The sequence below is a fragment of the Notothenia rossii genome, assembly GCF_949606895.1.
Source record: "Notothenia rossii genome assembly, chromosome: 8".
In the NCBI taxonomy this organism is placed as follows: domain Eukaryota; kingdom Metazoa; phylum Chordata; class Actinopteri; order Perciformes; family Nototheniidae; genus Notothenia; species Notothenia rossii.
Window position 1 is genome coordinate 12830532 of NC_136906.1, and position 24457 is coordinate 12854988.

Here is a 24457-nt window from a genome sequence, read left to right on the forward strand (position 1 = left end):
ATAAGTACTTGTCCTGCAGTCAGTCTGTATTGTGTCTGCATGCGAAGTCAGAGGGGAGACTCTTGAATTAACGTTAACCTTTGATTGTTTTGACTAATTTAAAAACAAACAGTGTCATGGAGGTCACCACAGAGGCCAAGAGGATCATGGTTGTGGCTTTGGGGAAACTGTACAGCTCCCGCACCCAGCGAGGGGGTCTCCGTCTCCATCGGAGCCTCCTCCTGACCATGGTGATGAAATCCGCCCGGGACATGTACCATGCGGCCCAGGAGACGGTGGAGTGGGAGGCGGTGGAACAACAACAGTCCCCGGCCGAGGAGCCTACAGACGCTCAAATGGAGCTACAGGAGGGAAAACCTTTGACTTCAACCGGAGAAGAGGTCGAAAGCTCCCCCGCTAAGCTCCGCCGCGACGCCTACAACAAGGAGAATATGAGCCCTCCCCGACCAGCACAACACTCCCGGAAAAGACGGGGTAAAGCGGCCGTGGAGCCGGACTTTCTACCTTGCAAAAAGGCCAAACTTGAGCAGAAAAGCTCTCCCCATCAGCTCATTTTAAGTACAGTTTTGCTGTGTGAATATATGAACTGCAGCAGTGAAGTGGGAGCAGCCCCAATGCCTGTACAGAGAGCCATTGCAGCGTGTTGAAACTACGAGGATTAAAGACTTTAAACTTCTCGACACGGCTTGAACGCCATGGACTCTTTCGTTTAACGTGAACATCCGGGATAAGAGTGCCCTGAAAGCCCCAAGCATGGCTGTGAACATGTCGGGGCATGTACTAGGACTCACGGAAGCAGCCCTTTGGATGTGTATTAGTCCCGGTGACTTTTGGCCTAATTATTGGCCATGGCTCACCACAAGGACAGGCTTCAGCTGGCCAAAAGCGGAACTAAAGGAACTGGTTGACCTGAATGAGGCCTTGAGCTGCCTTAATGGACATTAAAAGCTTAACAAATGTGTGTGGATAAGTGCTGACTGAGATGAAATGTGTTCCAGGTGTAAAACATTCAATGACTACAACTACCTCAGTATTTATTAAAAACTATTTTGTACCTAAAACCTTGAGTGGTGTGTTTTTTTTAGTCATTGTTGACATATCACAACACTGCTGTTGTATAAGTGTGTGTGTGGGTGACAGGAAACTTGAGTGTGAAGAAGTTTGCTTCCTTCCCCCACAAACTTCACATCCCCCACACTGATTTGCAGAACAAAAGCTGGGACAATTCAGGAGATTGAGGTCCGGAGGGGGGGGGAGGTTGTAAAAACCATTGACTGGACATAACACTGAGAACAAGTCAGCCCTGCAGCTCTTAAAGTAGTGTTTTACTGTGGCCGTAATACTTGAATAATAGTGATTGATTCAGGGTGCAAAAGGTTGGGTAAAACATGCATTTGTAGTGTGCTGTTAAGTGACAGTGGTTAAGTATCAGTAATTCTGCACAACAAACAGATAAAGGGAGATTATAAACACAACTGAATTCCTTTCATTTGGGTCGTTCATTCTGCACCTAACCCAAACAGTATCTGAACATTGTTTCTACAAAACCATTCAAGTTAATTGATTAGCAATTAAAATTGAAGCTTAAGTAATGGGTGAATTATATTTAAGAACAATAAAGCTTTTATTTATATTCCTATTAACGTACGGTGTTCGTTTTGGAATGTAATGACCCTGCAGACTACAGAATGGGCGCAACAGGGATTCACCACCGGTGTTGAGGGGGGAGGGGATTTATCCCAGGAAAACAGAAGAAGGAATGTGGGGGGAAGTGCCTGAGAGCCCCATGAGGCTCCGACCAGGCGGCTTATTCTTCCGGCTGAAACCAGAGCACCCTGTCTGTGTACACACAGGGCCGGGAGGAGTGGCCGGAACCGTCTGGACATGCCTGTGAACACACACACACGCTTGTTCGCCTTCACATGTTAGTCCGCTCCGATCACTCACACACACTTTCTTTACCCTTTATCTGATTTCCCTCACAAAGAAGCTCGTTGTGAAGGAACATGCTGACACATCCATGTTCTTGTCACATCTATCTAAGCATAAGATTCATGTCATCTCCTAATGGATTTCTTTTTTTCCAGAATGTAAGCATTGCAAAAGCACATGCTGAATTGACTCGGAGCAGATTGGTTTAGATCCCTGTTACCTTATCAGCCCATAAGGGGCTTACATTTTAAGCAGTGTTAATGCATTTTATACAAAACCCCCTTGTTTCTAGTTAACAGCTATTTTCAGTCAAAAAGCTCTGGAAAAACCCACTGAATGCACATGCCCATCATCGGACGTTACATTATTTTTAATTTTATTTAGCTGCAGCCTTAATCCTAACTGACGTACAATAATTGCAATCAAACTCAGAATGGCGAGGAATTATGTAAGTAGCTTTCAAGAAGCCAAACCATTTAAAGTGTAATATACAAAACTTCTTAATTTAAAAGGTGCAAAGATGGGTTTTCTGTTGACAAAGGAGGATGTGTATACTTTCTGCTGGTATAAATGGAAAGCCCTATTTTGGAGCCAGGATAACAGCACGTAGACAAAGTTATCAATAGCTGGTGAACATTTTGAAGCTAAAAAAAGCACAATTTCTGCCAGGAGCTGGTAAAAAGGTCAATACAAAGCTAGAGGGCGAATATAAGGCTTACCTTTTCCAGATAGAAAGAAAACATGAATCCATATGAATGATATGCTGCTCTGTGTCTACTGGAAATGTACATAGTCAACAGTTTAACATGTTAAACACTTAAAAAGTGAGATCTTGTCAATGTTTTTATAGGTTATATGACCTTGTGGAGCTTAGTAGTGCTATGAAGCAGACTGTTGGTGATTGGGCCCATTGATAAATTGTGTAATGCTTGACACTGCTGCTGGAACAAAATCATATCCCAAGTTTGTTGTGTGTGTTACACAATCCCGCCATTGTTTCACACTATTCCACTGATGGACGTAATGCATGTTAGCACTACATGTTTGAAAAATATGTTTTGCAAATCTTTCATAGTAAGGAAATTCGTTTCCAGTGTCAACATTACTTTTGGTTGTTTACATGGAAACCCCAAGAGGCGCCTTTAAGCCACAACATATCTAGTAAACACCTGAACACCACACATGCTCAGTTGAAGAATAAAGCCATAATGTGGACAAGAAAAGAGGCAACACAGTGTGCATTCTCTCTGGATTTTATTCTTTAGGAAGAGTTCTGTTTAGAATTACAAAATGCACTGGTAGAAATAGCGGTGAGACAGTTTGAGAGTGCGACAGATAAGAGTGTGAGAGAGACAGAGTTAGAGAGAGAAAAAAGAGGGAGTGAGTGAGAGATCAAAGTTTTCCACAGCCATTCATAATGAGGACATCATCAGATTTGGCTAGCTCCTGTACCCCCTGACCCCCCACACAAAGTAGAAGGGAGAATACAATTCTGTCTTCTGAACTGTACTTTCTTTGAATATTTTTTTTTAAAAACAGTTCTTTTTTTTCGTGATGTGCCTCAACCCCATGTAACAGAAGAAAACAAACTCTCACCAAAGTCTCTTGTGTTTTTTTTTAAATTCTTTAGACATTTTTTTTTGTAATTTTTAACCTTTTTTGTTCTCAAAAATAGAAGGAAAAAAAGGAAACGTTGCTTTTTAAAAACATCTATCTATTTATATATCTTTTTTTTTTAATTCCTCTGAATTCTTTAATCTGCTTTTTCTTTTATGTCCTGAAGATGACTGTTAACCCACGGTGTGGCATGCACATAGCACATGCATTTCTGGAACTAGATATTTTTTCCTTTTTTTTTTTTTTACCTTTTGTACTTAAAAAACTCTTTTTTTCTCAGTAGCGGCTTTACATTGCTTTTTGAAGACTTTGTGTGGTTAATCAGCGTGTTAGTGGATTTCACTGCAGCATAGACACAAAGATGGATGGTGAATGTTTGGGGCTATGCCTGTTTCATTCAGGGGTTTACTGACATCACATGCACACACACACACGCACGCACATATGCACACACAAACAGAGGCGGAAATTTGATACAATGATTTGACTAAAATATTTTTTTAAAGGATTTCTGGAGACAAAGAATAGAAAGCAAAGCAAGCACAAAAACAAAACATCAAACATTTGATCTGAAACACACTCACTCATGTACACACACACGCAAAAAACCCACTTACACACACACACCACAACCAGGAGCTACATACTTAGTGTGCTTTCTGATTTTACGTGTAGTGATGTGAAAAAATACTTGTCTGTGACATTCCACTGAGGTTGGAAAGACACTAATAGGCAGTTTTTTTCTTTTCAATTTTTTCGGTGCATTCTCTGGTCAACATGTGATAGGCCTCCAGGTTAAAAAACGTTAAATGAATGAACAGAATAATAATAATAATAATAATAACAATGTTGGGGCTGACAGTGGTGTGCATTAGTGACACGTGTTAGTTTGAGGCACACAGAGAAACACAAAGAAATAAATTAAAGATATACAGGAGTGGTTACACACAGAACATAGATGTTTTCAGGGACCATGACGAGGCCCACACATCTTTTCTCCAACCCGCCTGCACTGTGCAACACGAGTGAGAGAATGAGCTAAACTGTATACTTGGTGCATCGACTCCGAATCAGAAATGAAGTCAAAGGAGAGGTAAAAAAAAAAAACATACTGTCATACAGCGCCACCGGAAGGTCACAAGCGGTGGTGGAACTCTTTCGCATCAGCAGGAGACTTCTTTTTATTTCACTGCAGAAACCTGGAGGCTACTGCTGTGTATGGCCAATTCTCTGTTTTGGCGCTCTAAATCAAATGAACCCACGGTTGAAATTCTATATAGTGACAAACTCATGTTTTCCCACCTGCAGACTCATTCTCCCACGATGCAACTGTGGGTTAGAGCTCCACCTTAGGGTTGGAAAAATGATTAGCTGAGCTCAAAATCAAACGGAACAGAAAAAAACAGACCCAAAATGGAGAATTTGTCTCATTATCACGATCGACATGATCATTAGAAGTCACTATATCATCAGATTGTCCGTCATGACGGTCGATAACAAAAGAAAACAAAGATGAAGAGTTTCTCTCCTTTCCCTCGCCTTTCTATTGGTCTCCTCCTCTCGCATGTTTTTTGAAGCCCAAACCCTGGAAGACTTTGAGATGTTACTGACTTGTTCACCAATATTGGACCCCACATCTCTTATCAACGTTACCCTGCTTCCCGTTATATCGTTTTTATCAGCGTAGTTACAAAAAGTTACTTCCACAAAAAAAGTATGTGCAATTCCATCTGTATCAGTGGCAGGCATCTGACACAGGACATACAGACAAGCAAGCAAAAAGTAATAATTGTGTTCCTTCTGGATAAACAGACAGTAACTATCAAATCTCCCTATAGCCTTCGTTCACTTGATTTCAGTGTAAATGAAGGTACAGGAAGAGTAACAGAGAGAGAAACAGAAAGGCATTTTTACTTCCAAAAAAAAAGAGAAACCCTGCAGACCACAACAGGAAGGACCAAGTAGAGTCCCCCCACCCCCCCCCCCCCCCCCACATACAGTAGATTCTCATTGTTGCTATTATTATTATTATTTTTTGTATCATTCATGCAGGATTCCACAGGGTGTACAACTCCGCAAGTCTAAAAAACGAAGCTGTGTTGGGTGCAACAGAAGATTCAAGCTTCAATGTTCTGAAGAAGTAGAAGAGAAGGAGGAAGAAGAAGCAGGAATAGAAGAAGAAATACTGCAGAAAACAGTTATTGGTTTGTTTTTTGTTTCTGAAACCCATCTCCACGCTTTAGTTTTTCTTCTCTCATAGGTCCTGGGTTGAGGTTGGTTCAATTGTTTGTTTCTGGGAGGAGGAAACATCCCAAACACACCCATCCTTTCCTCTACATTTTGACCAGGGACTCGTCAACCCCCCACCCCCGTGCAACAATCCCCAACTCTCCCACCCACGCAGCCTCCTCACCTCACACAGGTGGAGGGCTCATTGTCAGTTTGGTTCTTATTTTAAAAACACAGATGATAAAACTCATCAATATTCAACTTGTGGCTGGGAGGGTTGGGTTTGATTCTTTTTGCAGCTAACTTAAAGTGAAGTTGGCTTTGAGAAGCAAACAAAAACAAAACAGTGGTCGTTCTTTTGTCTCTGACTGTAAAGTGTCTTTTGTCGAGTCGCAACTCTTGACATCTTGTAAGTGGCTGTAGATCGTTGCCGAGGCAGAATTGAAGACACACACAGACTAGTGTAGTCACCCCGGCTGCTTGCATCCTGCAGTTTGAGGTTGGTCTTATTTGGCATCAACAAATGAATGCTACAACAATGCGAGCAGAACGTGGAGGTGGTGTTCCACTTCTACTGGTCCTGCCTCTGCATTGTTGTTCCACCCCTTCATCCTGACACCTTTCCCTCCACCCAGCCCAGCATCACTGGGACATGCCAAGCAGTGGAGGGGAGAATACAATTGAACAGGCAAGAAAGAAGGAATCATGGTTTCCCTTGGCAGTCAGAGCTCTCGCTCGGAGCTTCCCGTTTCCATTTTTCCGTCCGTCTATCAGTTATTCCTCCGTGCGCCCCTCCCCCATCCCCAGAGGCTAGCACCAGTCGTCGTCCTCCTTCTCACTGTAGGGTTCATGCAGGCCCTTGCGGGGACCTTTGGGATGCCCGGGTGGAGGGGGGACCTTGTGAGGCCCCGTGTGTGGGGGTCCATGGATATGTTTGGACGGAGATGAAGAGCGGTATCCGTTGGGTAGGCGCCGCTGGACAGCAGGCTGCATCTGGCCCTGCACAGGCCCCGTCAGGGCCGTGGTGGGGGGAGGTGCATGGCCGACAGTCCTGGGGGAGGTGCGACTGGGCTGCTGGTGGGGCGGGGGATGAGGGTGGGGGTTGTTTACTGGGTGGGGCTGGGGTGGAGGCAGTGGATGGGGGTTATGTTGCTGTTGTTGTGGGGGAGGCGGCAGTGGGTGGTTGGCCAGGGCATGAGGTTGAGGGTGGGGGTGCGGGTTGCCACCCTGCATGGGGTTCTGCTCGTAAGCAGGGGGTTCATGGTGGGGGTCATAGTCCTGGTTGTAGAAGCAGCCGTCCCCTTCCGTGGAGCCCCCTCCTCCATCCGTGTCCCCCCAGCGAGGCGGGGGGTGATGACCCTGGCGGGATATGCCATGGTGGGCTGGAGGGAGGACAGAGGGGGGGGGGCCCTGGCCTTGAGGAGGCTCGGGAGAAAAGTGCCGAGGGGCAGGAGCGGGGGGGCGGCTCTGTGGCCCCCCAGGTGCTGCGGGCATGGCCTTACGGACCACAGGGGAGTAGGTGACATGGGGCCGGGGGGTTGCGGGGGTCTGAGGCAACTGTCGGCGGCCGCGACGTGGCGTACTGGTCCCCGACGTAGAGGGGACGGGACTTCCACTGACCGAACTACTGCCCTACACGAAAAGTGAAATAAAGCAAATAAAAAGAACGAACCACAAATTCAACGACAGAACATGTAGAGTAAAGAGGATGGGAAAGAAAGAGTGGAAAACAAATAGAGAGGGAAAGAGAGAATGCAAGAGAAGACAAGAACAAGAATCACAGCAATAATAAAGATAAAAGCACCAGTCATAACGTGCGTGGGATGGAGGAGAGAAAGGAACGGAGCAGAGCATGTGGACAAAAAAGATGAGATTCCAAACAGCAGCATACACAGAGAAGCAACATGTCAACGCAGAGGAAAGAAAACAAAAGACGACAGGAGAAAAGAAGGGTAAAGGGTTGATTTCAGGAGCAACAAATGTGGTACAGGGTAAACATACACTAAACGTGTTTAAACTGACTGTCAGTGAGCTGGGAGACTTGTGTCATGTTCTGAAAGCTATTTCTATATAACAAAGATGCACAAATTGTAATGGGAGGAAAACAATTCTTCCCCAATTAGTCTTTCTTTGCTAGAATAGTTTAACAAAAGTTGTAACTGCACAGAAGTTTGGTAGATTATAGATACTTTTGTTTTTACATTTCAATAGTAAATGTCACGTGTTATGTGTTTGGAAAATCATGCTATAAAAGGAAAGGTATTGGGGGGAACATGGGAGAACTTTGGCAGTCTTAAAACATGTAGCAGGGCAGGACGGGGCAGCAGCCAGGTATCCAAATATACATTTCTATGTATATTTGCTGGGTTGCTGGAACAGTGATTTGAAACATTGAACAATTAACTGCATAGGGAACATTTATTGTCTGTCTTTCATGTTACTTACTTGCATTATTATAACCACAAAATGTTTGTGTGCATGTCGTCAACACATATGTGTATTTACATACAAATAATCCACACTTTATTTGTCATTTGAACAACTTGGGGTTGATAAGGCTTCTAACTTGAGGGCAGTAAAGTCCTACAATAACTTCTGACCTTTTTTTAGCAGTAGTATTTAGCAACTATTTCTGCTTAAATAAAAGTAGCAATACCACAGTGTAGGTCACGAACTGACCTACAAGTAAATATCTTACTTTTGAAATGACATAAACATGACAAGTACTTAAAGAGCAAAATATGGCCCCCTTTCAGGGTGTTCGAATAGTGTGGTCGTCCCACTTGGTTTTCTTCTAGAAACCAAACTAGACACCACATGCACACAACTACCCGGAAGCCCACCTGTCTGTGCGTCAAGCCGTCCCGACCCTCGTGTCCCTCGTGACCCTCACGACCCTCGCTGGGCGATCGAGACCAGCGCCGGTCCCTCTCTCTCTCCCTGTCCCTGTCCTCAAGCTCTCTTTCGCGAGAGTGCCTGTGTCCGTACTCGCCCCCTCGCTCTGCTACATAGCGCTCCTTGTCCACGGAGCCGTGGTGGTGGTGATGGTGGTGGTGGTGCTTACGGTCTTTGGACCGGCCGCGGTCTCTGTCGCGGTCCTTGTCTTTGGACGTGAGGTCCCCGGACTGCGTGGTCGTGCTCAGCTCCGTGCCCAGGCCTGATGAGGGGGTTCATGAGAGTTATTACTGGGTGTGTGGTTAAAAAACACTAGACACTATAGAAGTCAGTTTCACTGTGGTTTTAATCATTGGTTCATATGATAACCTTTGCATGATGACTTTCTGCTTTTCCACTCCCAATGTGCTTCCTGGAGAAGAATGCTAAATCCTATGGTACTAGGTTAAACGTCACTTACAGAAGGATCAAATGAAAGCAAATATTGACTTTTTGTGATAGATAGGATAAAAACCTGTAAGCTTCTCTCAGTCTTCATACCCCTGCTTAAGCCTGACTTGTCCCTGGTAATCTGACTCTTAAACACTAGTGATTTAATCTTTACTTTCAATCACTAGTGTGTCTGTTTCTTTTCTTTTCTATCCAATTGTACCTGCTTAGGTAATGGATCCATGACAGCACCATGACATTAGATAACAATACAACATCAGACTTTAGAGTAATGGTTACATAAAAAAACATCTGTGTTAATAAAGCATCTGTCAAACCCTCATTATTGTCTCCTGTATGTGCGGTTGTTTGTGTGCATGTGGTCTCCTCCCCACCTGTGTCAGCCTCTGTGTAGCGGCAGAGCGACCTCTCAGAGGCCCGGTGACCCCGGTCTTTTCGCCGGTGTCCATGCCGGGAAGTCCTCTCCTCCTCAGGCACACACTCCATGTTGTAGTCGTCTCCTTTGTCTCTGTGAACCCTGCCGGACCTGCTGTGGCCCAGCGACGAGGCCGAGCGCTTCATGGGACTGCTGTCATTTATGGGCTGGGAGGGAGAGAGAGAGAGCGCAGAGAAGAGAGAGTGGGAGATGCAGAGAGACGTGATTTCCTTTGATTATCCAGACAGTTTTGCCTGTGATTTATGGGTAACGAGACACAGTGTGTGTGTGTGTTTGAGTGTGAGAGAATGGCATCTGTTTCTGGAACAATGAAAGCCCACCATCTTCCCCCCATATCCCTTCCCAAGTCATACACTCCCACATTAGTAATAAATAATAATAATCATGCTACTTCAAAAATACAGATTATAAGGCAGGGGTCGGCAAAAAGAGGCCAAGGGACCAAACTTGGTCCTGCATAACAATTAATGTCCCCCTATAAAATAATCAGCAATGATCTTGCTGAAAGGAGGTCCAATAACATTTACAGATTCTTAACTATTAAAATCACATTTTGCATATAGAAAATAAAGTGAAACCTTTAGTTTATCAGCTAACACCAGTAGTTGATGCAGTAGATATATTGATTTATACCAAAAAATGTAACTTTGATCTTGACATGTCAACTTTATTCTAACCATTTTGACTTATTTGTTTTTTTATTCATTAAATGTTTCTGGCATTAAAGTGGACCTATTATGCTATATTGTGAAAATATATTGTGAAGTGTTTTGCTTAAAATACCAAAGAGATCACCCATTGTAGCCATGCCTCATACTGCTCATACCCCTCTTCTGCAGCCCTGTTAGAGAAATGCGGATTTTGGGTCCTTAGATAAAAAAAAAAAAAAAAGAGAAGGCGGAGCTAATGCCTGATCAGAATTCTACCGAAGATAAAGTTAAATTCTGCTGTGATAAAACGCCATCCTGTTCCAAACCACATCAAGGATTATTTCTGAAACAGTATGGAGCTCGAATGCTTTTCTCTTGCGGGTTTATCACAAGGTGAGTTCCTTTTTTTATTTACTGCTTTTTAAACACATGTGCTCTCCAGTACAGGTTAGCTCTGAGTGTTAGCGAGGCTTGCTAATGTAAACAAAGACGAGATTACGTCCAAAACACGTCAGGCATTGTTTCTGATAGCAACTTTATGTGGGTCCGCCATCCGAAATTACGTCATATCGGCAGCTAATCTGTATCCGCTCGTTGTACCCCCGTTTTTAAAAGATTTGGGTACGGAGGAAAAGAGAAAGGGTTTTATTTTCTGACGCTGCGTGAGTTCCCCGACACACCGGGGACAAATATGTATGTATAAAAGACATAAAAAAGTGCATTTTGCATGATAGGTCCCCTTTAATACTGAAACATAGACATGTTTTTTTCACAACTGTGACTTGAGTCTCAACATTACATCTTTATCTCGAGATTCTAAGGAAAAACCTATTTTCGTTTCAGTTTTGATTACACTTTATTAGTTTATTCTTTCACAAAATCCCCCCCACTGCCAAATGTCTCCACAGTGCTAGCTAACCCCATTAACTGTCTAAGGGCTGAAACCACAGGCATTGCCGACCCCCTGGAACACATGAATAAAAAAAGAATACAAGAAAAAAGATTAACAAGAAATAAAGGAAGAGAGATGATGGCAAACAGCCATGCCTTCCATGCTTCTGTCAGTTGCTTTGTAAAAGAAAAAAAAGAAGCTAGAAATGTCAGTACGGCTTGCATCGGTCCTCCGTCATCGCTTATAATGGAACATTCTAGGCTGCACACAACTCTTCCTTCCAGCCATGCAGGTACATAGGGGTTGTCCTGAGTCCTCTCCCCACATGAGACCCTCTTTATGCAGAGTGATGCCTCATGCTCTGAGGCGGGACAGCAGGACAGAGCCTATGGCGCCACACGTTGAGCATGTAAACCACATCAGGCTACTTCAGTGCTAAATCCTTTTGGCAGTGAGAGGGCCAGCTTTCCAGTTGATGTGTATTAGACAAATCAGCTGACATGTTAGAAGATATATAAAAAACACCTGACCTCATAGGAGTAGCACTGAGAATCCCAACAACATTCAAACGCACACATACCCTTTGTCTTTCGGTCTCCTTGTACTCAAATACAACCCACACATTTCAACAAATATCTTGCATGCGGGAATGAATGGAGACTCGTACACGGATTGGGAAACATTAAGACACATATAGACGAGCACACACAGGCATGAGGACAGAGAGCAACAAAGCACTAGCAGCAGCTGAGAGAGAGAGAGAGAGACAGAGACACAGAGGCCACGAGACAGTGTGTCCGTCCGGACTGTTGATAATGACATGTGACGTGCAGAGTTCAGCCCATTTCCAAACCCAAAGGTGCATGGGCGAAGTCGCTAAGGATGCTGGGATCACTTTGAAAGCTGGGCTGGAATCAGATTTGGTCATGCCAAAAAATGGTTGTCCAAATATATTTGAAAGAGACACCATGGAGACATGACAAATGAGGGGGTAAAAAAAAGGAATTCCAAGGGTGTGTGAGAGTCATAGATAGAGAGAGAAAAGAGGAAGAGGGACGAGACAGGGAAGACAGGGTACATACACTGAGGTTACTGCCACGTTGTCTCCCTTTCCTCCGCTGCTGTATGAGCACAGAGAAGACACACACACGCACACACACACACACACAGAGCCACAAGTACACCCAAGGTTTGGTCACACACAGAATTGAGAAAGAGAAATAAAGGAGACAGGGATGGATAGGCGATGACAGAGAAAAGGGGAACAGTGGAGCAAGGAGCAGAAACAGAAGAGTGTCGAACCCAAAAAGTGATGGTGTGCCACGTGAAGAGAGGAAAGAAAAAAGACAAGAAAGAGAAGGAGGGACGGAGAAAGACAGTATGATTAGACACTGAAGCAGCAGTGAAGGTGGAAGAGAAACACTTACCACAGAGACTGGGGGAGGTTGGAGCCAAAACAGGGTTATATAGACATGTTCACCATGAAAATGCTCCATCAACGGCAACACGGTCACAACAGCAATGAGGACAATCAGCGAAATACACACACAAATGGATTTGCACACACACACACACAAGTATCGTCAACAGCGGACAACCGTTTCAGGGCGCAGAGAGCAGTGAGAGCAGAAGAAAAATTGACAACACACACACATCTGTAACACAATAGCATGCTGGTTCAAAATGAATACAAATAACCCCAACATTCAAAAAATATTTAAGCAAAAACTGTAATAGAAGAAGCAAACAGTTTAGATTGAAAACAAGAACAACAAAATACATAAATCAGCTTCTTGACAAAAAAAAAAAAAGGTCCGTCAGAGAGCTGTGTAAACTGCATGTATGTGTGTGCACATTTGTATTTCTCAATTCTTTGTGCGCATATGACAACCAGAGCACTCACCGGGGAATGGAACAATGTGAAATGGATGAGTGTTAGATGGAAACGAGACAACCAGGGTGGAAAAACCTCCATGCACGTGTCAGGATGAGAGGAAGAGGAGACGAGAACAAGAGAAGAAGGTCTCACTTTGCCTTGCTGTGGTCCTTTTGAATTCAGGTTTGGTAGGGAGAGCAACATTTCAGCAAAACATTTCCATGTTTTAGCTAGAAATATTGTCGCCATAGCTAGTTAAATGGTAGTCACGTTACGGGTCGTGCAGAGAAAATAAATGGGACTTTTGCTCTTTACCACAACAGTAGTAATAGGAATTGGTCCACCAGTATGAATCTTTTAGACCCTGTGCCAAACTGTCTCCAACATGGATTCATGTAACCACAGCAATACGTTTTACACCAACAAATCGGACCTTTGAGATTATGAGGTTTTCAAACCGAAATGAGATGAAGAAACAGAGGTAATGGGGGACTGAAAGGGGAGTGGAAGGATGAGAATGCTGCTCACTTGGTTGTCGCCTGGGAGGCGGGGCATGGAAGCGGCCCTGCCATGGCCTTCCATTGGTGGAAAGTGCTCAGTATCCGAGTAACCATCCTGCCCCATCTCTCTCATCTCTACCGTCTGAAAACAGAGCAGGAGAGCAGGAGATGGTGTGACGGCTGGCATGAAAACTGACAGGGAGTAGGGGGATATGCTGGAAAGTTTGTTATCCAAAGAAAGCAGAGAATGGAGGGTCTCAGAGAGGTCAATGGAGTGTGTGTGAGTGTGAGGAAGGACTTTGCCATTTTGTTTTCTTCTGTTTGTTGTTTTACACTGAACAAAAATATGAAACGTGCATTTTTGCTTTATTGGGGGGGTTAAGCCCTAACCCTAACCCTAACATGTCACCCATTGAGCATGTTTGGGATGCTCTGGATCGGCGTATACGACAGTGTGTTCCAGTTCCTGCCAATATCCCAAAAACTTCGCACAGCCATTGAAGAGGAGTGGACCAACATTCCACAGGCCACAATCAACAACCTGATCAACTCTATGCGAAGGAGAAAGGTGACATGTTAGGGTTAGGGTTTAACCCTAGGGTTTTCGGACCCCCCCAGACCCCCCCAATAAAGCAAAACTGCACGTTTCAGAGTGGCCTTTTATTGTGGCCAGCCTAAGGCACACCTGTACAATAATCATGCTGTCTAATCAGCATCTTGATATGCCCCACCTGTGAGGTGGGATGGATTATCTCGGCAAAGGAGAAGTGCTCACTATCACAGATGTTTTCAGATTTGTGAACAATATTTGAGAGAAATGGTTATTTTGTGTAAATAGAAAATGTTTTAGATCTTTGAGTTCATCTCATGAAAAATTGGAGCAAAAACAAAAGTGTTGCATTTATATTTTTGTTCAGTGTAGTTTTAACATATGCTAGGAATACAAAAGGAATTGAGTGTTTGGCTCTTGAGATTAAACTTGGACAATAGTCAAATAAGAATCAGATTTTGTGTTTGCAAAGGCTGCTGTCAACATGGATCATCAAGCCAGTGCAAACATTCTACAAATATGGTTATTTCCAGACGGTTTACAAATGTAAATCCAGCTTGTTGTCTCAGTTACTACCCTGCACATTTCTCTCTGCAAATATGCCAAATGATATTATGTTTGGAGTGAAACTTTTACAAATGAATGGAACTGTTTAAAACAGATGTTTCACACTATTTCAATCATGAGCTGAGAGGTAGTGCTAGCTATTCCATATATTCAGTCATTAAAAAATACTAGATAAAACATTAAATCAAATAATAAACTACAAAAAAATGCTTAACAGCTGACTACATTTAAAGGTGGGGTAGGTAAGTTTGAGAAACCGGCTCGAAATACACTTTTTGTTATATTCCATGGAATGCTCTTAACATCCCGATAGCAATGAATATCTGAAGTGCTTTGACAAAAAATCCATAAAAAAATGTAATCTGTGGAACCCGTAGCGCTGTAAAAAGCACGACCAATCATCTGAGCCGGCCCGGCTAAAATAACTGGATGGCCTACCTGCCTGTCAGCCTTCCATCTGTGCACACACTTATCTCGTGCCCTCATTGGTCATGTGCTCGTTCGTGTGTGTTGGAGGAGGGGCTCTGTCAGGAAGTGGCAGATTTTTTCCGGAAGTGTATTTTCAAATTCTAGCGCACTCGAGCTGGTTTCTCCAAAATTACCTACCCCACCTTTAAGTGCTAGTGTTTTACCATAGAAGGTATTTGTTTTCTAATATCTCAGTTTTTCTGTGCTTTAAGACTCCATTTGTCCGCTTTCACTGTAGGTTATCAATCAAACTAGTTTGAAATCAAGCCGACAGCGACTCTCTTCTATCAAACTCCTGAGTTTAAACCTCTCCAGACCTCTGTTGATTGATATGAAGAAGAGGTTATGCCCTCCAGGAGGTCCACAAACAGAGAGGTTTAACAGAATGATGACGGAGACATGAACCGCTCTGAGGACAGAGGATAAACTCTCAATGACATGTGGAAATGTACGGCGAAGAAAAGATTCAGTCAGGATAAAAAATGTGTGAAGAGACAGAAATAACTAAAAGAAGGTTCAACAACATGTTAATGCTAACTGACAAACCTCAAGGAGGGAAAATGGCCTGCTGAAAAGGAACAATAAGGCAACAAAGCAGTAGAGATGGGACAGTATGAGCTTTGAGCTTCTGTATTTTGTGCCGAATAGGCTTTGATTGAATAGGAGAACATATAGTACAAGAATGTGGCTTATCTTCCCGACCACTGACAAGATTGCCTCAACCTTAAGCATGAGTTCATATTGCTGATACTGATTTGGTTGGAGTGTAGACCATGAAACCAGAAGCAAGTTAATGTTCTGTTAAACAAAACATTGCTGTACTTCTAATTGAGGGTTCAGAAGGTAACATTTGAGAAACCAGCATGAGTACGCTAGATTTTTAAATGGTCTGCAAAAACAGCAGCACTGGCTCGAAAAGTTATCAAATCTAGCAAGAAAGTCCCCAAGTTGGCAGCAGCCCGTCCCTTAGGTTTCACTCTAAAGCTCCTTCCCAACATTATAATTATAAAATTAAACATATGATGGTAAAAGCTCAGTGAGGAACTGGTTATTTTCAGCACTCACCTCTGTAGTTTGTGGAAGACTCTGGTGACGCATGTGAACAAATGCAATAATTGGACGGACTTATATCAGTCCCGCGACATCCACACATGACAGATATTTTTTTTGTCAGAGCATTTGTTTAAACAACACCCAAACCTGGTGTCGTTATCTAATTCATGTAATGCACAGGGGTTATGGATAAAGGGGGGACTGCTTTAATGGAGATGGAATTTGAAGCTGTAACTCCATAATGATCAAAGTTCATTTTACCATTAAAGTGTCCTCAATGGTTCTTTGGGGGGTTCATTTGTTAGCAATGACATGAAAGTAAAACAAATGTTGAATGGGAGTTGAGTGTTTGAGTCCACACAAACTTGGTGTGTGACAAAGATGTGTTTTATTTGTATAGTGTGTGTGTGTGTGTGTGTGTGTGTGTGTGTGTGTGTGTGTGTGTGTGTGTGTGTGTGTGTGTGTGTTTGTGGTCCTGGGGGTGTGCCTGTATGAGCTTCTACCTGAGAGTTGCTCATGCTCCCCAGGCTGTCCTCAGGGTGTCCCTCAGGGCTCCAGCTGCCGGCTTTTTGGGACATCTCCTGAGCACGAGCCGTCACCCACGATTGGCTCGCCGGGATCCCCCCCTGTACCGTCCTATGACACACACAAAGTACCATCACCCACACATCTTTCTGAAAGGAATATCTGACCCATAAAACAATGATTTGTATATCAATGGCTCACCCCGTGTTACCTTAAAAACGTTTTCTTGCTTGTCTCCATGGTGAATGATAAATACAAAAACTATATTGGAACATCAGTTAAAACATTCTGGCATATCTCATGAAGTTTAGATTTACTTGAAGTTATCAAAAAATACGTTTTTGGAATATTTGATCCCCATGGAGGGTGTGTTAAAAGTTGTATCCAATACTTCAAGGTAAGAGGGGCTGAATAATTTGAGATACAATCGTCATTTTTGCAGGTGAAATATTCCTAGATTTCTACAAACCACCTCCGGTAAAGCAACCACGACAACCGGCGTCACACTCACAAGCCGTTGACCGCCTCTGTCGTCTCAGGTGGAGGGAGGGCGTTGTTAAGTCCCGGACCCCCTTCCTGGCCTGGGGAAGGTGGCTCCACGCGCTGAAACAGTAATGGCGTTCGATTCTGTGTGAGATATACAACATGGCCGTCGCCAGCTATCAGGCAGACTGACAGGGAAATGGAGGGAGAAGGAGCAGAGCAGGAACAGAGGGCATGTAGAGAGGGGGCTGTCGGCTGAAGCAAGGCCAGGCAAAAGAGGTTATCGAGGAGGAATAAATGGAGAGCTGCCCAGCAGCGAAGAAAGAGGTGGGTGGACTAGGAGTGCATTCTGGGACCTGGCAACCCTTTGAGCAACCAGGTAGAGGACTTTAAGAAGTCCAATAAGGAAGCAGAATTCACCCACTCAGGCTAGATCTCAGGATAGGATCAAACTGAATCATCAGTAATCATTTAGTGTGTCATCTTATGATCAGTTGTCATAAGATGATTGATACTAAACATCTAAAAATACATTTCCCTTATAAAAAAAAAAGTTTTTTTTATATCAGGGAAAGTAGAATTGATACCGACATGAAGGGGAGTAATAGAAGAGGAGCCTCTTTCAAAATAGGGATGGAGAACATCATGACAGATCAACAAGGCAACAATCCTGTGAAGGGGAACATACAGCAGGTGAAATGCATGATGGGACATACATACGTTGTCATTCATGTATTTATCCTTGACTAAAGAAGTTCCAAAGTGCTGCCTAATTACAAGCGCTCAAAATGTCAGATTGGTCCTGGAGCTGTTACACATGCAAGTTAAAAAAATCCGCAAATGTCACAATTAAAAATGTCCACATTTTGAGTTTGTGATTTTAAAATGTTTTTTTCTACCTTCATTTAAATCCACACTATGGAAAACCTTCCATCTATGATTGCAAACACTAAATACAATATGATTTACAGCAGGTAAAATAAACCTTTAATTAGATGTCTGCACTTATTCAATGTTTTGGACGAGGAAACACTGCAGAGGTTTAGCACGGTGTGTAGCTACAACATATGCTAGCTATGTGTTTGGGGAGAGAAGGGGTAAAGGAGCCCGGACAAAGGGGCCAAAGAGGGTTTGCTGATGTTTGAGAGATGACAAACGTATCCTTACACGTGCAATGAAATATCAGGTTGCTGAGGAGCATTACATTTCAGTTCTAATGAGACATCATCTTCTGATCCAAGATGAAATACAGCTACGGGTAGGATGCAGCAACATCATAATGCAAATCGAACAGTCAAAGGTTACAAGCATTGGGGATTGGGAGTGAGGAGGTACCATATCTTTTTCAAGCATCAAACCAGGAGAGAATCAGGCTCAGGATAGAGGAGCTTTAATAAAGGCTCCCATGGTGCTTCAGGCACAGGCACCTCGGGGGCTGTGACAACACTGGAGTCTGGGTAAACCAATTCATCGATTTTTCTTATAAAAAAATGCATGATAACTGCAAAACCCTGGCTTTTGCATTTGACATTTTGTGAGGAGTATACCTAAATAATGCACTAAATGTTGCCAAAGCTTAAGAGCCAGAAGTACCCCAACTTGCCCAGCAGATGGCAGCACTGTTTAGGCTGTTAGATAAAAAGATATAGGTGATTTCATAAGATTGGTGACTGAATAAGGACTCCTCCCTGGATGGAGGTTGTCACAGCCCAGGCTTACATGAATGGGACTACAGCCCTGCAGCTTTGATTTCAGTACGTCAGTCTGCCTTTGACTTTAAAAGGGTCGGATGCAGGTGGAGTGCTTTTGCTCGTTGAGACCGTAGTACCTGCTCATCACGAAGAGCCTGGGAGCGCTTGATCTTGCTCTGCCGGTAGTACTCCATGATCATCATGGCAGCATAGATTTTCCCAACTGTCAGGTCTGTGGCTGCTGAGAGAATGACAAGTTACCCTGCGAGATTAGACCTTTGGTATGGACCCTGATCGCAAGGAATGGCAGAAAGGGGGTGAGGCATGCACACAAAACAGAGTACATTTCACACACACAACATTGAGCGAATAGTCTTTTCACAGACAGATTTTTTTTTTTTTAACTCTACTGTATAATATATACATAAAATTGTGTAATCAAGCACATTATTTTGATATAGGTCAAACAAATCCAGTCGCTCCGGGTAGCTATAACCATGTGATCACGAGAATCAACATAACAAAATAAAGTAAATCAAAATCAAATTTGGTGATATTTACACTATAAATGACTCATTTGAACATGGTTGCAAATGTAATGCCAAATACACAATACATTTTGAGAGCAAATCTCATGCATGTCACAAACTAAAGCAACCGCTGTGTCATGCAACTAGTGCGTTAGCACATGTGCATTTGTGTAAGAAACACTGGAAAAGTATCAAGCACAGCCAGCCTGGCGCACACAGCTGACCGCCCCTGAAGTGAAAAGACGTCTATAGAGAGTTGATCTATAGTGAGGCACCCTCTGATCTCAGGCACAGAGAGGGGGAGAGTTGTGGGGGTCTGACAGGGATGGAGGGTCTGTCCTTGTTAGTGTGGTGTCTGTAGCAGAAGGAAAAGATAGGAAATGGCTGCAATCACACCAAATAAGGCGTTGCTCATGCGGCGGTTTGCAATCTAAATGACCCATTTGTGTGTAGTCAAGTTGTATCCCCCAAGCAGCAGAAGGAGACTTTATATTTCATCGTACATTTTTTTCTCAGAGCAATTTTATAATCTTGCATAAACAGCACTTGAAGGCAACTTCATTCATTTCACAGCGTAACACGAGTCACAGGGATTTTGCCCTTCAAGAAACATAATATGCCATTTCTCATACAATTTTAGATGATACGCAAAACGAGGGATAAGTGATACCTTTATTCTCTTTATTTAAGTTGTATTTGGCCGCTTATCCATGGCAATAAGAGACAGATGCGTTTACTGTACTCGCTCAGTGACAGGCTTTTTTAATTTATTGGCCGTTTAAACTTTCCTATTGCTGTTTTTTTAGATTTCTTAATAATAAAAAAATCCCTGATTGAGAGAATAGGAGGACTGGCGTTTTTTGTAGCACTGCGTTATTAGTTGTGAATGCAGCCTTGGTGTTGTGTGTGAACTAGTTCTGCGTCCAGCCTGTGCTTTCTACGTTAGTAAGTTAGTTCGATTGTTAGCTCCTGTTTGTTGTTATTCATGTTCACTTAACTATATGTCTTCCTAGATCTCAGGTTTTATGGGTGGGGATGTGTGGGGTTATGTGCCGGCTGTATCAGAGGGTGCAGCAGTGAGAGAGACTGACTGAGAGAAGCGGTCCTCAGGTGGCGTGAAGAGAATAATCGTTGGAGCACTGGGCGGCACAGGGTGGCTGCATCCATGCCACATTGCTGCGCCTGCACAACACTCTGCAACTTACACTTGTGCGGCGTAACCAGCAAATCTAGAGTCTTCTGCGAGAGGTTGGGCCAGATCGCCATCATCTCTTTCCTCAGCTCGGCGTCCATCTGGTGCTTGTCAACCCCACCTAGGCAGAGTTCAACAAACATGCAACACACATACAAACACGCACAAGTACACACAGTAGAAATTGGGACGGAAAAATGTGTATGCATTCACACACAAACCATTCATACACAACCATATTGACACAAAAAGGTATAAGAGAGGACATACAAACGTGAAAAAAAAATATATATATTTGTATTAGTAAGGTCATGAAAACCCCTATGCATTTCTTTTCCAGTATAGTAATGATTTAATCAGAGGTCATTCTATATTTTATGAAAAAACCTTGATTCCACCCTCATCATTTCACATAAGATATATATATACAGTATAAACCGCCATCAAAATCACACTGTACTTAAGATACAGGAGGTGAAGCTTCAGGGAGGTTTCTGGGTTCGGTGCTGCACTTTGGGGGAAAATAAGATAAAAGGAGAAGAAATCATGTGGAAATTGAAGTAGAAGGAGGTAAGAGGGACTCCAAACCTTCTGCACCCTTGGCGATCTTGATGTCCAGTGCCGTGCGGATCAAGGCCATGAGAGTGGAGTTGAAGTGCACCGTGTTGTCATCGGCAACAGGCAGATCCATACGGAGCAGTCTCTGTGGGAGAGCCAATCAGGGCGAGTGGTGAGAAAATGGGGAAGTAAGCGGGTCGGCGTGTTTGTGGAACCTCCAGGTGTAAAGGTGGGGGAGGGGGAGGGGTCGTGGTAAAGGAGGGTTGAAGGAGCTTTGCATAGCATCTGTAGCAAGCTCTGACTCACTGTCCAATTAGGTCTATTTGATATTCAGTGCATCTGCGACATCAATTCACATTTAGGAAATTCACAGTATTCAATCTGTTCTGTCGTATGGACGAACCTGTGAGTGCTAAGATGATTAATAAAATATGTTTTTTGTCATGATAGGTCCCTTGACTCATGTATTTCGTAAGTGGTCTTCTAAGTCTATTTGTTGACAATCACAAGTCCTCACAGGTTGGTTAAACAGGTGATGTTGAGCCTTCAATGAGGATACTGGACAGTCTGAGCAGCAGCTACTAACATCCAGAGCTCCTCCTGGGGGGTTTGGAGGTTCACAGTGAAAACAACACAGACCTAATGACAAACCAGTAAACCAAAAACAACCAAGGGGCCGATCTAAGAAGGAACACACTTTTGTTTTGTGTTTATTGGTTTGATTTTGTATAAGTCTTGTTGGTTCATCATTTATAACACAGACACACAGCAAGTCACATATGACAGATTGACGTTCGGGTGTTTGGTGACAGAAGACGGCGACATCCCAACATGCAGCTTATCATGCCTGCCCCCACACCCAGATGTAATGCCTTTCCTTTAATCCATCCATCAAAACTTAGAAAAAAAAACTCTATCCCCCAAAGCTTTCTTGCATATCCCACCCTCATGCGGCATGCGATGCATACACAATATGCCTCTCAGGACAAGCAGCTGCGCAGCCGTACACAGAAAGCATCCTCTGTTGGCGACATTAAAATGAGTTGTTTTAAAGTGGCTAGTTATTGTAGGGAATAAGAACATCTGTAGACGATGGGCTAACCTGGAATAATAGAGCATCTCGCTCTATTGCTAATTATCTGATGTCTAAAATGTGAAAAATGGGCACAGACTTGGAGGGTTAATAGGTGAGAGAGAGCAGCATTCTGTGGAAACAGAAAGAAGAAGAAACAAAAGAAATGGCCGCCATGGAAGTGGTGTTTTGGTGCTAAAATGCAGGTGATTGTTCAGGTGAACATAGTCCAGGTATATGAGGTGAAAGGAAATATGGCTTCTGCCAGAAAATAGATTTGAAAAGAGTTGAAAGGGACAGCTTCAGGGAAAGAGATGATAGAGAAATACAAATCAATAGGTTAATAGGTTAAGAGCTGGAGCGTGTAAAGAGGAAAATGTGACCAAAAGAGACAAGAGCAAAAACGATGTAAAGGAAAAAAGAAAGAAACATCACCACACTTGGATGGCTGTGTCTCTAAGAAAGCGGTCCTGCCTGAAGGCCCTGCGTGTCTCTTCAGGACAGAGAAGGCTGAAGGTTAAGAGCAGTGGAGCGGATGGGTCATTGTTCTGTGGACTGGGGGGAAAGGTCAAAAGTAAGGTTTGGATTTCTCTCATTGGCTCAGGGAAAGTTCAACGGGAAATAAGGAATCAACACAAAGATGGCAATGAGGGTTGGATTTGTAGATCAGGGAAGCCAAAACCATGCATGGAGAGCATGTTAGGTTGTTGGGTGAGGGGAGTAGGGGTCTACTTTTAAGTTCAGGGAGGAGGCTTTTAGGGAGAATAGTCGGTCAAATAAAAAAGAGGAGAAGAAGAAAGCATCTAATGTAAGGCTGGGGTAATCAAATAAAGACATGAGAAAGAGATAGAGATAGAGATAGAGGTGCGAAAACCTGGAGCAAATAATATCATTTTGAGTGTAATCAAGTGGAGATGGATAATTATTTTTAGTACAATTACACACTGAATAAACGGGCAGATTAATGCCATTTAGATTGTATGTACTATTTCACTGTTGTTGATTAAATTAAAATCATATATTTTTGTATTTATTTGTTTAGTTTAGTTACCTGTGGACATTTCTTTCGATCATAGATTTGTCCGATGTATTTGTATACATACATTCAAATATGCAATGTTCTGCCACTAGGGGGCTCTCATCTCAGCAATAATGACGGTGTAGCCCCTGATAACAATTTCTTCATGGTTCAGCAATAAGACAATTCTTTTTAAATGTATCTGCTCTTCTACAAAACAAAATGGGTAAAGCTAGAAAAAACACTAAACAATTTCTACTTGATCAAGTAAATGTCAAAAAATCGTAATTGGTAATAAATATTGGCCACCTTCTAAATATCGGGCATTGGCCATTTAAATACTAGAAACCACCTCATGAAAATACTCATATCTAAGCCCCATTCATTTTAAATGTCATATTATGTCAGTACTATTTGCCCCAGGCCTGCAGGAGAAGAAGGGAGGTGGATAAAGCGATGGACGCAATGGAGTGATCTCCTGTGCCTACAGGCAGTTTGGCCGGCTGCCCCCCCCCCGAGGCTCACAGTGATCTGCCAATGATGCTTCATGAGACACATTGATCACAAGAGGTGTAACAGGAACATGTGGTACCATGAAGGCAAATATGTTGTTATATGTCTGTATATTTCTGTCAGATTAATTGTGTCAGAGCTGATTATATGACAGTCGGGGGTTTGTGCATTGGGTTGGTGGTTATCGGCCATGCAGAAGGCAGGTGAGGGAGTGTATATGTGTGGGGAGGGGAGCAATATGCAGAGATGAGGGGGGGCTGGAAACAGAATAGAACTGCATTGACGACAGAACCAAAGGACAAAGAGAAGATTGGACTTGCAGATAGAAAAAGAGCTGCTTGGGGGCTTGGAGCTGCTACATGAAGGGTGACAGAAAAAGAACTGCTTCTGTATGGCAACCAAAGGCTCTCTGAGGGAAACACATCACTGAGACAAGCCCTTCTGCTCTCTCTACCATTAGGAATAAGAGAACATATCTGTGTGTGGGTGGATATGACTTCAATCTGTGTTGGTGTGCATGTGTGCGTGGTTGTCTGCCACATCCACAGGACGGAACGAGTCAGAGGACGTAAGTCTAGCGGACCTTCCAAGCCCTGCTGCACACGCATGTTTCTGTGTGTGTGTGTGTATTCATGTGTGAAAGGTCGAACTATTTCATATCTCAACTCTTCAAATAACTGCATTCATATGTTACTATCACTTTACCTGAAGAATAATGACACTATTTCAAAAAAATGTGCATGATGTTCGTGTGAATGTG

The 24457-nt window shown here is 43.2% G+C and overlaps 2 protein-coding genes across 13 annotated transcripts in view; one reads left to right on the top strand and one right to left on the bottom strand.

Moving 5' to 3' along the window:
- ier2a (immediate early response 2a) lies at positions 1–1061 on the top strand. Its single transcript, XM_079646699.1, has one exon. It carries the CDS (start codon positions 117–119, stop codon positions 645–647), a length of 531 nt encoding a protein of 176 aa, XP_079502825.1. The 5' UTR covers positions 1–116; the 3' UTR covers positions 648–1061.
- A 2108-nt stretch (positions 1062–3169) lies between these two features.
- The window catches only part of cacna1aa (calcium channel, voltage-dependent, P/Q type, alpha 1A subunit, a), a 90072-nt gene continuing 68784 nt past the window's right edge, over positions 3170–24457 (bottom strand). For 4 of the 12 annotated variants that reach the window (XM_079641713.1, XM_079641712.1, XM_079641710.1 and 1 more), the window contains 10 exons: positions 21125–21239; positions 20550–20657; positions 18952–19055; positions 17152–17267; positions 16619–16751; positions 13506–13619; positions 12184–12222; positions 9498–9705; positions 8622–8935; positions 3170–7410 (listed from right to left, as the gene is read on the bottom strand). In XM_079641713.1, coding sequence (XP_079497839.1) covers positions 6589–7410; positions 8622–8935; positions 9498–9705; positions 12184–12222; positions 13506–13619; positions 16619–16751; positions 17152–17267; positions 18952–19055; positions 20550–20657; positions 21125–21239 — 2073 coding nt within the window. In that variant the 3' untranslated portion in view covers positions 3170–6588. The remainder of the gene's footprint in view (positions 7411–8621; positions 8936–9497; positions 9706–12183; positions 12223–13505; positions 13620–16618; positions 16752–17151; positions 17268–18951; positions 19056–20549; positions 20658–21124; positions 21240–24457) is intronic. The other 8 variants (XM_079641705.1, XM_079641707.1, XM_079641709.1 and 5 more) reach the window with 7 other exon arrangements.

Coding starts and splice junctions, on each gene's coding strand:
- ier2a (XM_079646699.1), top strand. CDS start 117: ATGGAGGTCACCACAGAGGCCAAGAGGATCATGGTTGTGGCTTTGGGG.